Source organism: Nannizzia gypsea, genomic scaffold (genome assembly GCF_000150975.2).
Source record: "Nannizzia gypsea CBS 118893 supercont1.9 genomic scaffold, whole genome shotgun sequence".
NCBI classification, from domain to species: Eukaryota; Fungi; Ascomycota; class Eurotiomycetes; order Onygenales; family Arthrodermataceae; genus Nannizzia; species Nannizzia gypsea.
This window is the reverse complement of record NW_003345193.1, coordinates 1-14,646: the sequence shown is the minus strand read 5'-3', so window position 1 is coordinate 14,646 and position 14,646 is coordinate 1. Positions and strand designations below refer to the sequence as shown.

General features: G+C 50.0%; 6 protein-coding genes across 6 annotated transcripts; 1 reads left to right on the top strand and 5 right to left on the bottom strand.

Annotated features, from left to right (window-relative positions):
• Positions 1 to 97: 97 nt before the first annotated feature.
• On the bottom strand, positions 98 to 2,560 carry MGYG_09192 (hypothetical protein; the record flags this gene model as incomplete). Its single annotated transcript, XM_003169283.1, has 3 exons — positions 98 to 1,244; positions 1,321 to 1,495; positions 1,567 to 2,560. 3 exons carry the CDS (start codon positions 2,558 to 2,560, stop codon positions 98 to 100), a joined length of 2,316 nt encoding a protein of 771 aa, XP_003169331.1.
• A 1,613-nt stretch (positions 2,561 to 4,173) lies between these two features.
• Positions 4,174 to 4,764, bottom strand: MGYG_09191 (hypothetical protein; the record flags this gene model as incomplete). The annotated part of the gene is made up of 3 exons (XM_003169282.1): positions 4,174 to 4,361; positions 4,584 to 4,643; positions 4,713 to 4,764. The coding sequence occupies 3 exons, from the start codon at positions 4,762 to 4,764 to the stop codon at positions 4,174 to 4,176; spliced, it is 300 nt and encodes a 99-aa protein (XP_003169330.1).
• A 1,563-nt stretch (positions 4,765 to 6,327) lies between these two features.
• MGYG_08235 (hypothetical protein) lies at positions 6,328 to 6,826 on the top strand (the record flags this gene model as incomplete). Its single annotated transcript, XM_003169281.1, has 2 exons — positions 6,328 to 6,547; positions 6,654 to 6,826. 2 exons carry the CDS (start codon positions 6,328 to 6,330, stop codon positions 6,824 to 6,826), a joined length of 393 nt encoding a protein of 130 aa, XP_003169329.1.
• A 1,047-nt stretch (positions 6,827 to 7,873) lies between these two features.
• On the bottom strand, positions 7,874 to 9,175 carry MGYG_08234 (hypothetical protein; the record flags this gene model as incomplete). The annotated part of the gene is made up of 2 exons (XM_003169280.1): positions 7,874 to 8,114; positions 8,214 to 9,175. The coding sequence occupies 2 exons, from the start codon at positions 9,173 to 9,175 to the stop codon at positions 7,874 to 7,876; spliced, it is 1,203 nt and encodes a 400-aa protein (XP_003169328.1).
• A 1,411-nt stretch (positions 9,176 to 10,586) lies between these two features.
• On the bottom strand, positions 10,587 to 11,066 carry MGYG_08233 (hypothetical protein; the record flags this gene model as incomplete). The annotated part of the gene is made up of 1 exon (XM_003169279.1): positions 10,587 to 11,066. The coding sequence occupies one exon, from the start codon at positions 11,064 to 11,066 to the stop codon at positions 10,587 to 10,589; it is 480 nt and encodes a 159-aa protein (XP_003169327.1).
• Positions 11,067 to 11,457: 391 nt separating this feature from the next.
• MGYG_08232 (bacteriodes thetaiotaomicron symbiotic chitinase) lies at positions 11,458 to 14,423 on the bottom strand (the record flags this gene model as incomplete). The annotated part of the gene is made up of 4 exons (XM_003169278.1): positions 11,458 to 12,215; positions 12,299 to 14,202; positions 14,267 to 14,337; positions 14,403 to 14,423. 4 exons carry the CDS (start codon positions 14,421 to 14,423, stop codon positions 11,458 to 11,460), a joined length of 2,754 nt encoding a protein of 917 aa, XP_003169326.1.
• Positions 14,424 to 14,646: the final 223 nt, after the last annotated feature.

The window sequence follows — 14,646 nt, the reverse complement described above, 5'->3', positions numbered from 1 at the left end:
AAGATGAGCACCTCAACATCTATAGCCGTTGCCGTCGGACTCTAAAAGAGGGGAGAGTCCTATGGTTGATTCAGTTGAGGCTATAATTGCATTGGGCTCATTCACCCCAGACATGAACCGCGTCCAAGGCCATTCCACCAATCTCACCAAGCCAGTCCTGCGACAGACGACAAATCGGGTCATCTCCATAGCTGTACTCATTCATGTGCTGGAGATCTCTGAAACAGTCTCGCAGCACCGAGTCGACAGCTAATTGAGGACTCATGCTGGTATCTGGGATAGGCCATTGGTCCATACCTGCGTTGGCCATTGGTGAAAGATGAGAAGTAGGCAGGCTTGTGGGAGAAGCCATTGGACCCATTTTCATGGGTGAGACAAGAGATTGGGTACCTGAAGCTGCTGTTGCCGTACTTTGAGGGGGGTTGTTGAGAAGTTCGATGGCATCTGAAAGCACAGCATCGCTGAGACGATGGAAGACTTCATGCGAGTGACGAATGGCACTCCACCTCTCAGAAACAGCCACGAGCACGGTTGAACAAGCCCGAGTTTCGTTGACAATTTCGATTATCGACGGATCTTCGTCGAGCATCACGCCGGCGGGGCCGCCCATGGCTAGTCTTCGCTTTGCACGGAAATGGCGGCCAACAGCATAGATGTATGAGAGTCCAGCCATGAACACAGCATGGAGGGTGATCCATGTGTAATTGATCCGCCTGGAGCGGTGAAGATGTGCGTATAGGGTGATTGACTGCTTTGCCGCGGTGAAGATGGTCTGTATGGCGGTAGGCACTGTTGACGAGACCGCTGGCAGCGCTGGAGAAGGGCGGTACAGCATCAGCAGTGCATTGTAATACAGTAGCTCATACCACTCGTGAGCGCGGAAACTTGATCTGTCACCCGGTATTGTGCTGGACAAGTCCACAGCTGGCAGGCTGAGCGAGGCAGTGTCATGTCGCCACTGTTCGAGCTCTGCTGCTAAGTTATCACGCTTAGACAAGGCAGAGGCTTCGTTGGACTCCTGTGACCCTGACTGGCCGCTATCCATGGAGAAAAGTATTTTACCACAGATAATCCGGTACCGGACTATATGTACGAAGAGAGCGGTGCGAGAGAAGCAATCCGTAGTGGGATGGAAACTGCTTTCTGGCGGGTTTACCTCTAGATCATACTGAGGATCGGGCAGTGCCGTGTCCGTATCCGACAGACGTATCCCAAAGGGCCGGCCAAGAGTATTGCTCACGACACTATGGTATGTTAGAATATGCATGGATGTTGTACACCTTTTTGGGTGTAGATTAGATTCATGTTAAAAGAACGTACCGATCCATTGCAATGACGCAGAAGAAGCACCGCCTGCCAACCTCTGCACGGACGGTGTTACTTGGGGAATCAGTCTCCATCCGGTCTGATGGCGTCCGGGAAGGATATGTTGATTCTCGATGAAGGCCTTGCTCAATGCATATACGACAGGCAACGCCTACCAGGTGCCACATACCTATTTCATGTCAGTTCAAATTCTTTCTGAATTTTTTTTTTCTTTTTATGCATATAGATCTTCGTACGTACTCGCTGAAGTATCCTGAATTGGGCTCCTCATCCGGTACTGGCAAAGCAGTAAGATGGCCTGTAGAGGCTTGATTCCCCCAAGCTGTAGCACTTCGGTCAGTTTTGACAAAGCAACAACATGGAAGTTCTCAGCATCGGGCCGGGTCTGCCAGTCAAACTTGTGATAGTCCACAGACGAAATGGCGAGAATCATGTAGAAGATGAAGCACGAGAAGACATCTCGATCCAGGACGGACGGGTCCCTGTATATCTGCTCGAAGGCCGTCAGGACGGTCGGCCGATGCAGGAACGGATAGCAGAGATAATCGTGTTCGAAGTATGCATGGTGCAGGTCGCGCGCAAACGGCTCCGGCGGGATCTGATATGTCTCTGACTTTGCAGCAGGCGAGCCGATTGAAAAGGCACTGCCGATGCTGCCACCGCGGGCGGGGTTCTCTGAATGCGACGCCCGCGGAGTGAACGCTGTCCTTGCTGGCGTAGATATCGGGACTGGAGCAGCATCGACGGTGGCTCTGACGAGGTTGGCAAACAGCACGCCGCTGCCAGAGCCCAGGAACTGGCGGTCACCACCAGCCGTCAGTGAGAGAAACGAGACCTCATCCGTCACCTCGTTGTCACCCTCCTGCTTCGGCTGCTGCTGCTGCTGCTGCTGCTGTATTCGTTGACCTTGCTGTTGCTGCTGCTGCTGCTGACCAGGGCTGCTGCTGCTGGCATCGAGGCTGGGGCTCTGCCTCGACGCCGGGACTTCAGAACCGTTGCCGGCGTTGCTGCTCTCACTCTGTGCCGCCGCAAGTCTCGCCGCCAGCGCACGATTGGTTGCTTCACACTGCCTCAAACGCCGCTCCAGTCGTTCCACGACCTCCTTGCGATACGTGGGCTCCTTGGACCGGTCGGTGTAGACACAGGCAACGTTTGCCTTCCGACAGGGACCGCAGACCGGCACCTGTTTGTCACATCGCGATTTGCGGCGATGGCAGCGATCGCAGGCCTGCATGCTAGGCCGGGGCTGCTTGCTCTGCTGCTGCTGCTGCTGCTGCTTCAGGCGAGGGAGACGAGGGCAGGGCAGGGCAGACGGGCGGACGAGATGGCGTTGCTGCTGGCCGTTCGATGTTCGCTGCTGGAGTGCGGGCGGTGCAAGGGTTCGGTCGCCAGGGCCGAGGCATCAAAAAGTCTGCCCGCTGGCAAAGGTTAGTCAGTGGGCGAGCGACCGCACAAAAGACGACGACGCAGCCAACGACACACTAACAACGACACTAACACTGGACGCTCGCGCTGCCACCCCCGGCTCTCCGTCTGCGGTGGACCGCCGGTGACAACTTCCTGCGCCTCCGAAACCATATTCGCAGAAGCAAACATAACCAGCTGTCAGACGGAAAAAGAAAGCAGGGCGACGGACGGAACGTTGGTGTGTGGACGCCTTGCGGTGGTGACAGTGGTGATGGAGGTGATGGTGGGTGATACCATGCAGCCTGTCTACATAGCTGCGGACGGAGTATCTCTAAGTAGATTGATACATCCATAATGTCAAGTGACGAGAAGTTAATGCACGGTAGGCAACAATCCCGGGCCTGTCGTGCAGCTCCTCTGACGTCTGGACTTGCTAGTCAGTTATACAATCACACACCCACAACACGCAACTGGCCATATCAAGGACGCCGTTGGACGGCAGACTTCCGGCCGGGAAGTTGTACTTATCCGGGCATGCTGCCATGAACCTGTGGGGAAGAGACGAGATGACGACAGAGAAGGCAGACAGTTGATGGTGAGAATGAGCATATGCATATTACCAAGGGCATGGGGTGTATTGTTTTTTTTTTCCTTCCAAGAGAGTGCTTGCATTGTCTGATTTAAGTAAGTACCTGGGTCGTCTTTTATCCCCTCCCCGAGGAAGGCCAGGAGGAGAAATACCCGTCCATCATCCTGGCAATTCCAACCTTGCATCCGATTCTCTCAAGGCCTTCCTCCCCTCGTCCGGATTAAAACATCGGGAGCCAAAAAAAAAAAGGGAGGCCTTCGAGAACACATAAGACTCCATTTTCAAAGCTGCGGCTAGCCGGAGAACGAAAACGAAGGAAATTAGGAAAGGTTGATTAAAGGGGGCAGGATATGCAGGTAAGTGTCAGAAGGACATACAAAAATGGTGTCAATATAGTTAAAAGGATAGAAGTTAGTTAAATGAAATAGCCGCCAATTTCCTGCCAAAAAAAAGGTTGTAGTCGAAAAGCAATGCCCGAACTGTTTTATACACCTACCTCTCCAAGGCTAGGCTGTATATATATATGTATATATCCAAATAAAATGCCAATAAGAACGTCAATAGCATCGAAATAACGTCTCTGAAAACGTACACCGAGGACAGCATCCTCATGGTCATGGTGATAGCTCGTTGCGTAGAGGAACATGCAAGGGGGGGAGGAAAAAAGGAGGGCACAATGCGTAAATCATTCCGTAATGTTGCCCAGAAGACGACGGGGTAACCAAATAGCATGTCATAGGATCAACACTCGTCCAGCCACTCCCTGGGCTCCCGCTAGCTAGTTAACGCCACAAGACGACGTGGTAGCGGGCGCTTCAAGGACGCCGAATAAAAAAAGCCCGACACCGCGGCTACTTTGGCTGCGCGTATAGCTGTCCCGGTAGAGTGGTAGCCAGCCGAGGCTGCGAGTTCAATTGGGTAAAGGCCACTTCGGCTGCGTCCTCTTTGGCGTTGTTGATGTATTCTCCGGCATAGAAGTAGCGGGCTGAAAAGTTCGATCCCTGGATGCTCACACTGCTAGACCATGCTGTGCGGCCGCCTGGAAGAAGGAGGAAAAAGAAGAGAGTTAACTTGGGCGTTCGTCTCTTTTGTCACCAAAATCTAGGGGAAGAAAAGGAGAGACTGATGGATGGCCAGTCGGGCTATCTTGTTGGAAAACAGGAGGGACATATACACATTATAGACGTGTATATGGGACAGAAATAAGCGGAAAGAGAAGGCGTTCGAGACTGAAAGAGAGGGTAAATAGTAAAATAGCTACCTCGGCGGTCCGAGACGAGACTGAAGATGGGAGCTTGGAGTTTCGATTGTCTGCAGTGTTCTGGTGTATGTATTCAAGTTAGAGACAGAAGGGGAGTCCGAAGGCGAAGTTCAGGACAAATTGACGCACCACTGAGCTTCTCTTGCCAGGACACACGAGCGGTACCACCGTTGGAAGCCATGATTCTGAAGATAACGAGAGAGAGAGGGTTCACGTTAGCATCGACTTATGTCTGGCAACCATGACCCAACCCCATAAACGTTCGTAAAACTGGAGTTGATATAACCCACTGTGATGAGTGCTATAGCTCGAATCTAAACAGTAATGAGAAAAAGCAAGCAGTCGGCAATGGCGAATGTAATGTGGTGTGTGTATAGTAAACAAATGGTGGTAGAGGCGACAGAAGGTCTTTGTGTCGAAAGGGGCTGGTTTTTGTCTGTCTCTGTGAGAGTCTTCAATTCCGGATGGGCGAATATATAGATATATATACATATATATATATCATGGAAACGAAGCTCGTTATAAAGTAACACAGGACAACAGAGTCACAGGAAACTTGCCAGCGACGAGGCAAAAGGGGGGCATGGAACAATCAAGGGTGTCGAGGATCACGACGTTCCTGCAAGCCCGGGGGCCGGGGGAGGGGCGGTTCGTCTTCAAAGCCGTTTGAATGGAGTTGGCATATGCATGGGTGCGGTTTTCTTGAGATTTGTGTCAACCAAGTCAGTGCAAGTAACCAGCTAGGCGATGGTCCACACAGGTTTTGAAAATTCTGCCATTTTGCTAGCTAGCTCACCATTTTCCGATTTTAGGTCATGTCGTATGGATGCAGCAAAGAGAAAAAATAGCAAAAGTCAAAAAAAATTGCAGTAGAAGGGGGGGTGGGATAGGTATAAATTAAAAACGGTACCCATTGAGAGTTGAGATGAACACGGGGAGATGGGCCGGCCCGCTGCAGCTGGTTGTCCACGAAATCAGCAGAAGGCACGCCAGATTCGCCATTCTTAACTAGCCAGGGAATTGGTCTGGGGAACAGCGCCAGGGCGGCATGGTACAAGCGGCCGGCATTGCAGCCAGGCCCCGTGGTAGGGCCGGGAAGACTGGAAGTAATAATGAGCGAACAGGGAGAGAACAGACATGGGAAAAGCCATGTAAGTCCGTATGTATGACTTATCGGTGGGCAACCCGGTGGGCCCACAAGCGGCCCCTAAAAGGAGGGACTCGCAAGGGAATATCGAACAAGAGAAGGGAAGAGAGACGAAAAAAAAAAGAAGTGGAGGGGTAGAATAGATACTGATAGGTAACTTGAAACCCATCGTGAGCAACAGTCCATGGATTAGCCAGCATCAGGGTAGGAGGTCCTCGAGGGGATGGATGGGGTTGCTAATTAGCCGTCTGCTCTGTGTTAGGTATTCATTCCTAAAGACGGTTTGTGTGTCTCTCCCCGTCCTTCCCTTTCTGACATACGCAGATACACATGTATCGAGACCATGGGCGATGCCATGGCTTCTCTGTACCTAGAGAGAACCTCCCTAGGAACGGGTTGAGTTAGTTGGGCAGCGTAGATCACCCACAAGAGGATCCAGCATGTATCTGCCAACTCATCAGCGTGCAAGCGAATAAGGGAAATAGACCCAAAAAAAGAGAGCCGAGCCGAACAACGAGGGGGGAGAAAAAAAGGTGAGGCATCGAAGCCCATCTCCAAAATAACTACCAACTTAAAAATTGGAGTGTGGACTATAATATGCCTGAGAAAGGGCCAAACGAGGCGGAGCGGTTGGGTACACTAGAGCAGAGAGGCAAAGATGCTCCGAATGAAGTCAAGTGTATCAAGCAAGCAAGCATCTGGTCAAGAACCAGACAGGATGGACAAAAAAGGAAAAACAATAACCATCACTTGCTGATTGACATCTTTAATCTCGGCGCTGCGTCCAGTCAGGCCGAAGAGTGGAAGCTCGCCCTGCGTGAGCACCCAGAATCGAACCCTAGACCACCGCAGGGAGCCAAATCGTGAGGCGTGAGATGTGGCTGGCCCGTCAGCATCAAGACTGACTAAAATGCGCAATCCAGATCCGGATTGGACTCCTGGTAGGAGGGTGGAGCAAGAAATATGCAGAGAAACCGCAGGGAATATGGGATGGAGGTTCACACACATCTTGCTCCATCATACTCAAAAAGAAAAGAAAAAAGGAAAAGAAAAGAAACAAGAAGAGAAGAAGGCAGTTTTTGGAAAAGAAACGTAAATAATAAAAAAGATGCACACAAGGCAAGACGGCCAAGGCACGTCAAGGCAAAACGTCCATCGAGTAGAATGAAGCAAGTCGCTTGCCTGCTGCAGTTCCAGCCAGGCCGACTTGCAGCGAGACGCGGCACCAACGGGGGGAAAGAGAGAGATGGAGCCCTTGGGAAGAGACGTCCGCAGGCCAGGGAAGGCTTGAATCCTTTTTGCTGTGCTGATTCGCTGCTCTCTCTCTTTTCTTTGCACTTCGTCTTGGTTGGGCATTCATGCCTGCAGCCTCAGCACGACAGCTTTTGAATAATTCCACAGGCCTAACCGGATCGAAGCTTTGGTCAGCGGCGGAGGAATATCTGCAATTGACGGGATTTGGCTGCACCCTTGAGTCATTTCTGGTTTCCTCGTTTGCCTTTTTGGGAGGGCGATTCGAGTTGTTTCTTTTGGTCGATTTGACATTTTGACTGGTTGGGTAGGAATTTCACGAGCTTATTCGCTTTGCTAGTTGCCGTTGCGTCGTGACATCCGGTTGATTTTTTAATTTCAGGGTGGATCAAAACAAAAATTCCCCGATGGATTGGACGCCAGGCAAAAGTAAAGGAGCCAATGTAAAGGCGAGGAGCTGATAGCTTCGATTGAATAAATAGATGGTACAGCGCTTGCATGGATGAGCAATGATCTTTTTTTACCCAATTGACATCCAAGTATTTAAATATTCTAAAGGGGCATCCTGGTAAACGATGCACACATCACTGCTCGTGAACCAGAGACGAAATGCCAAAAATATCAAGGAAAGAAAAGAAAAGAAAAGAAAATTCGAAGGTTGAAGGAGAAAGAGGAAGGAGGAAGGGGGAGAAAAAAGCACCACAGGGAGATTGAAATCGAAGCGAGCACGGAACCAAGGGTTTTCGACGTTCTGATCCAATCCAACCCGAGACGTACCAAGGCTTCATCCGGGATGATAAGACAATTTTGAAGGGGGCGAAGGATAGGAAATGTACAACAAGGCGAATGTCGTGATACATCAACTATGCGGATTATCGTTAGTGAATATTCGTCAATATGCTGTCCCTTGACTGATCGACTTTAGCATCTCTCTGAGGGAGCCAGCGTTGTTCGATCCGGTCGAGCTCCGCCGGTGGAAAACCTTGTCGATGAATTTCGTCGAAGTGACGGATTCCACGCTTCTCATGAATGAAGAAGCCATGGGTGATGCATGGTGGGAGGTTCGCTTCGAGTGCCATCTTCGTTCAATGCAGTCATCTACAAACGCCACGAGACCCGTTGCGACAATTACACTAGAAGAGTGAAGATTAAGCGAGAATCCGTCAGTCAACATCTCCTAGGTGGAATAGAAGGATATTCGAAAGATATCAGGCTCGGGGGATGGTACTCACTCGGCAACATCTTTCATCTTTTCGTAGAGGGTTGGGTCATTAATCCACATTGACGATGACGGGACCCATGCGCCTTTCCTCACCTCGACGGAGAGCTCTCTAGGGGTTAACGGCTCAGGAATGATATGTGCGACAGGGTTAGATGTTGCCTGGTGGTAGAGGTGATATGAGACCTCTTTGGACGCGCCGTCATTGCGTGTCACCTTTTTCCATTGATATTTGGCGTCCCAGTACTCGAACTCATACCGCCTGGAACTGACGGATCCACGCCTCTTGAGCTCTACATGTGCATAGTTGGAAAACTCCAACTGGATGACATTGACGAATGGGGGTCTGTTAGCAGAATATGTCGACCCCGCATATTTCCCACTGCCAATGGGCTCGTCGTCGTCCAATCCAGACTTGTATCCCGAGTCTGGTCTTCTTAGGCCCTTCGAGGGTCTCGTGCCTGCACCTGCATGAGAAAGCAACCCCGAGATGGGATTGCTCATGTGTTTGTGGCCAGACGACCCCGGTCTCAATTTGGGCATCTGTGGTTTTCTCAGGGAATGGCAGACTTCCCTCCTTGAATCCCGACAGTATCGACGGAGTGAGAATTTCTTATCATGGAGGTCGTACATGCGCAGGTGGAACAGTATTGTTTCATCCTGGCGCCCTGGGGACTCTGCAGCTAGAGTGGTGACCCGCAGGTTCATATTTCCATCCAGGGTGGTATCGTCATGCCTGACCATGAGCCTTCTGGATGACGGGAATAGATTGCCGAAACTTGGGGGAGTGGAAGGGATTGCATTCGAGGGGATCACCTCACGTCTTTCCTCGACAACTTCAACCCGAGGCTCGGTGGTCGTTTCATGCACAGATGCATCGCTCGAGACATAGGTGTTAACCGACTCTGCGCTGGCAGAGTTGTTATTTGGAGGATCTGCGCGGAGGTATTCCCCTGCCGTGGCCTCCGGTGCCATTGCTGCTATTATACAGGAATTTGTGTGGATGTGTACGTGAAATATGACTGTGAACCAGGAGAGCGCCGCGCCTGTCCTTTGGACGCCTCACCTCAAAAGCATCATCAACAGTAAGTATCTAAATGAAGCTCGCCCTGGGCGATAGAGCTGTAGAGATGGTCAAAGATCGCCTGTAAGCTGATGTAACGACGTCCACAGAGCCAGCGGGTTGCCTGAGCTATCCACCAGACTAGTAAGAGATGTAATTCTGAAGAGCCAGATCAAGGACAGAAAACCGAGAACTTTGTAGCCATGCTCTGCTATTGTGAGGCCTTCTTTCAGTGAATAATGTGATATGAATGAAGTAGCAGAGGTGAGGCAAACTCGGGCAGCCTTATGTAGGCATTGGGCCAACGAAGCGCAGGAGCAAAAGTAACTAATACGGCCGGCGACTAGTACACAGGCATTCCAATACCGAGTATAACGCCCGTGCCAGGTCCTGTTCCACCCCCTTTAACCTAGGGGCGATGGTGTTTAAAATAAATCGGCCCTCGCGGACGCTGGAGGCCTTTAAACGTCAAGACTTGTTGTCGTTGACGTTGGAAGTTCAGCGGATATTTTGGTTTGTTCATGCCCAGTTAGGATCGTCACATGACCACAGGCGAGCCCTGGCCCTTGGGGTTACATAGCCCCTTTTCTCCTGGTCCCTTATCCTTGGTTATACGAAGAGGTTGTTATACATATATCGCTGCTCTGCATGTTCGGGCTGTGTGGTATCTTCCTGCTGGGAGCCCTGTATAGAGCTTGACAGCCCGTCCTTGGCTAGGCTTTATTCCATCCTGGGCACGCTTGTGGATTTAGTTCGCGGGCTTGACTTATAACAGCATAGCTAACGAGTTAGTTAAACCGCTGGGTAGCATTTTTTTCAATCACGTCAATATATATATGTAGATGATTGCAGGCCACCGGAAAAAGCTTTATTGATAAGACGATGACAATATACAGTGATAATAACTGGGATACTATACTGACTTAACTACTTAAGTGCTTATTATGGGCTACCCGCCGGATCTCTCACCCCGAGTGGATACCAACCCCAGACTTTTGGATATGGAGGAGATGGAAGCCGCTAATGTCTAGGTCAATAACAATATTAGTATCATGAGACATGTAAATGTATATATGTGTATATAGGTGGATATATTGTGTTTCTGGTATATTATATAGTATGGGTAACAAATTATATACTGCGGTTTATCCTCACAGCAAGGTCCTGAACCCGATATCTGAATGAAGATAAAATACATAAAGAAGGATAAGGGAAAAAGCGGTCCGCCGGCTAGGTCCTGAATATTAACAAAAAAATCCAATCCTCCGACATTATCGAGGCGTTATCACCGAATAATAGGCATGGGCATGGGCATGGGGCTTATTAGACCATGACGCCAACAATGATGCCGACGGTGAAGATGACGGCGAAGGCAGTGCTGAAACGGCCACCAGGAGCAGAGTTGCCGGTGGGCTTTGGAGAGCCAGACTCGGTTGTGGATGCGGAGGAGGATGGGGATGATGACTCGCTAGGGGAGCCGGTCTCGCTGGGGAGGCTGGTCTGGGTGGCAGTCTCGTTCGTGTTTTTGCGGTTGCACCAAGCATCCTGGTAAGGGAGTTTGCCATCGAAGAGGCAGTGCGTGAGCGCATCAGCACTCTGCTTGTAGGCCAGGCAGTACAAAGCACAGTCGTTATCGTAGGCCACGACGGGAGCACCGTTGCAGCACATCTTCATGAGGTCGGGGTTGTTATTGCGGTTTGGGACACCGCAGGCGACGTCCTTGACTGGAAGGTCATACTGCGTAGGGGTGCCGCAGAGGGCAGTGCTCGAGGGCATTGGGCTAGAGGCAGTGGTAGAAACCATGGCTGATGTATTGCGACGATAGAGAACGAGAGAATAGATATAAATACAAAGCGAGTGACTGCGCGTGGTGAACGAGTTGTTGATGGCTGTTGAAAAGCTTTTCGAGTGCTTTTCTGAAGTTGTCTCAGCCTCCCGAGGGCGCAACCGTAACTAGTTAACCAGTTAGTTATTTATTATGTAAGCCGACTAGTTAAAATTGACGAACGTTGACCGAATTTGACCACTCGACAGTGATTTACTCAAGCAAATTGACAGCTAGTTGACGCTCTGCACTGAAGTCAGCATAATACGGCTGCTGCATCCCTTGGAGTAATTGTTCGGTTTATATTAACTCTCAGTAGGTAAAAGAAGAGAATGTCAGGCTGATGCTTCCTATTTTCGGCGCCAATGCTCAGTCATGGGGTTGATCATCCTGTGGAGGCTCTCCTACCACCCCTGGAAAATAATCATCCCACACTGGGTCATGATACGGGGCTATATGGTTAATTTTCCGCCGCGTTTCCTCCTCTCTTCTCTTGTATCTTTGGTAACTGTTTGTTCGGATTTCGATATGCCACCATTCGCATTTGCCCTTAAAAAAGCCTCCTCCCTTATGGTTTTCCCCTCTCGTGTGGCATTTGTCCACAATCTGCCGAAAATTCTGGCCACACTGGTCGTCGACATCACCGCGGCCATTCATAACGAAATTTTCAGGGCAGTCTTTGTGATTATTTTTGGGATTTTTTTCTCGATGTACCGAAATGGTAACGAATGACTTGCACTTCCCACTGCTGCAGTCTCCGCGAACAATTACCGCGGGAGATGTCGCGTCTTTCCACACACCGACTTCGTCGCCGGGGAAACTGTAATGGTCATACTTGCGACAAAAGAACCTTATACCTAGAATCAGTTCCTTGCGATCAGCCACGCCGTCTCCATCATTGTCACAAAGGAGTTCACCCTTGTCCTGGATGTGAGCCCACGTGTACGTTGGGATTACCACTGTCACTGTCTGGCTTGGCTCTTCTTTAGTGGTAGAAGTAGGGCCAAAACGAGATTTGTCTCGGTTTATTCGTGCTTGATGAAGTTCATCCGCAAATGGACTTGAACTTCTCGTCGGGCAGTGGTGTTTGCACGGGGTAATATTCTTTAATGGTAATAATTCTCCCACTGTCAATTGTGGTAGACGTGGGTGACTGTTGTCTTTTCCACTGAGCAAGCCGTCACAGTTGAGCATTTAGTTTTGGTAGTACTGGAGTATACCGAATCACTCCGTTTATACTTGTAAATAGCCTCTGTGCATCTAGGTGCAATTTCCGGTCTCTCGCACTCGTCGGTGTCCTGTTTGCATTCGGACCCAGTACAGAATCCGTTCTTGCATCCCTTGCCCTGACACTTGAAGGACTTACAGCGAGGGCCTTGGCAGGCAGGTGGACAACCAACACAAGGTGGTAGGCAGTCTGCCCCGGTACAGCCAAAGCTCATGCAGTGCGAATCAATGCACTCGCCATCGTCGCTGCATTTGCCGATGCACCCGGGTGGTTTGCATCCAGTTCCCTTGCACCCTGGTAGACAGTTCTCTCCTACACATGGGAGCCTAGCACAATTTGGACCGAGGCAGATTCCCTCATGACAATCAGGCCCAACGCAATCAAAGTTGCTGCAAAGGTTACCCAGCTTGCAATTCCCATCTTCGCATTGTGAACCAACGCATTTCCGACGGTCTCTCTCCTTCGGCGGATCAGGGTCATTCGGGTCAATAAAGTCTTTTCCATGGTTGCTACAATCTTTCTCATTACAATCACAAAATGCCCCTTTGCATTTCTTTCCGCAGTCTTTGATGCATGTTGGGGTAGGAGGTCCGCTGGTAAATGACACAGTTGGAAGCTTCCCGTTGTCATGGATTGAGCTAAGTGGGTATGGTTTTGGTGTGAACATTCGAGATCCAGGAGGTGGGGTTGGGAAATTATCACTTTTATGGGAAGCCTTGCCTCCCAGAGGCGGAATAATAACGATGTCCGTACTTGAGTCTGATTGTCGGTTTGACGTTGGCTGTGAATTGTGACCATTGGTTGGATTATTATTATTATTATTATCAGCTTTGTCCGATGTCCGGGATGGGAACACAGTGGTTTGCCTATTGGAAGCATGACCTGTATTTGATGGGGTGGTTTGTCTATCCCCTGGAGAGGAAGTCTGATTATCAGGAGGGTTTGGTCCAGATTGGGTACTATCTCTGTTAAAAGTGTTATCGGCAACCTCACTAGATTCTCGAGAAAGAAAAACTTCAGTAGTAGAAGTATCTGGTCGACGGCCTGGTGTAGGCCGGCTGTCACCTCGTGTAGGCTGGCCATTACCATTGGAATGACCATTAGTGGTAGGCCGATCGTTCCCTTGGGTTAGTTGATTACCACCTTGAGTAGGTTGACTGCCCCCGTGTGTAGGCTGGCCACCGCCTTGAGTTGGTTGATCACCTCCGTGAGTAAGTTGGTCGTCCCTATGAGTTGGTTGCCCATCTCCCACGCCTATACTATGAGGATTACCCGGCTGCCCAACTTGACTATTCCCCCTATTTTGAGGTGGAGGAACAGCCCCTGAAGGCACACTATTAGTTATCATAAATGGGGGCGGCAAAATGCTGCTCACTACCACATAGGTAGCTGAGGATATATCTGTTTGGGTAACTGGCCAATGCCACATGTCAAGGACAGATGTTGTAAGTGGCGGGATGGTGATGGTGGTTGGTTGAATTGTCCTTACAGACCCAATAGAGCTTGAAATTGCACCGCCAGGGAGGGTTATAGCTTGAGCCGTCCACCATAGAACTTCTAGGGAGGTGGTATAAGGGGGGAATGTGATGGTAGTGACTTCATCGAGTGTGAGCCGAGGCATGATGAAGGTACATGGAGGTATACATGCAATTCCAGGCTTATCAACCTTATATATCTCAGGGGAGATGTAAACATCACCAGAGCCACTATCATCGCCTTCCAGATCAGCACCATCGAGGTTTAATGTGTCGCCCTCGAGTTCGTCGGGGCGGACCATGGTACCAGGACCTCCAAGATCTAGTGCCCAGGCAAATGTGCCTCCCAGGCATAGGTTATTTGCAAAGGAAGCTTTTTGTTTCAGTGTTCTTCCATCATCAAATGAGACCCTAGTTCAAATTCATATTAGAAATGCTCTAGGTCTCCTAAAGAAGGTGATTAATAATGGCTTACCATTGATCGCTATCCCAGGTAATCCAATTTACTCCAGCTTCATCATTGTAAACAAGCTCCGGTGATTTCGACTTGAGAACTCTGTTAATTTCATAATTGGATAGTGTCCCGCTGTTCAAGGTGCAGCGGCCTGGACGAGCTCCGCCAGAATTTTCATCTCCTGTCCTTTTGAAGGAACAGCCAGGGGTATTACATCTCGGATCGCCTAGAGTGAAGGAGCGTCCGTAAAAGCCGAGCCCCAGTAAGACCTTTGCCGGAGGGACGGAGTTACGCCACAATAGATCTAGACCAGTGGATATTTCTATATTGTATTGTTAATCAGAGACTCTAAGACATATAGATAATCATCTCGCATTTCCTTACCAGTCAGGTTTGTATGT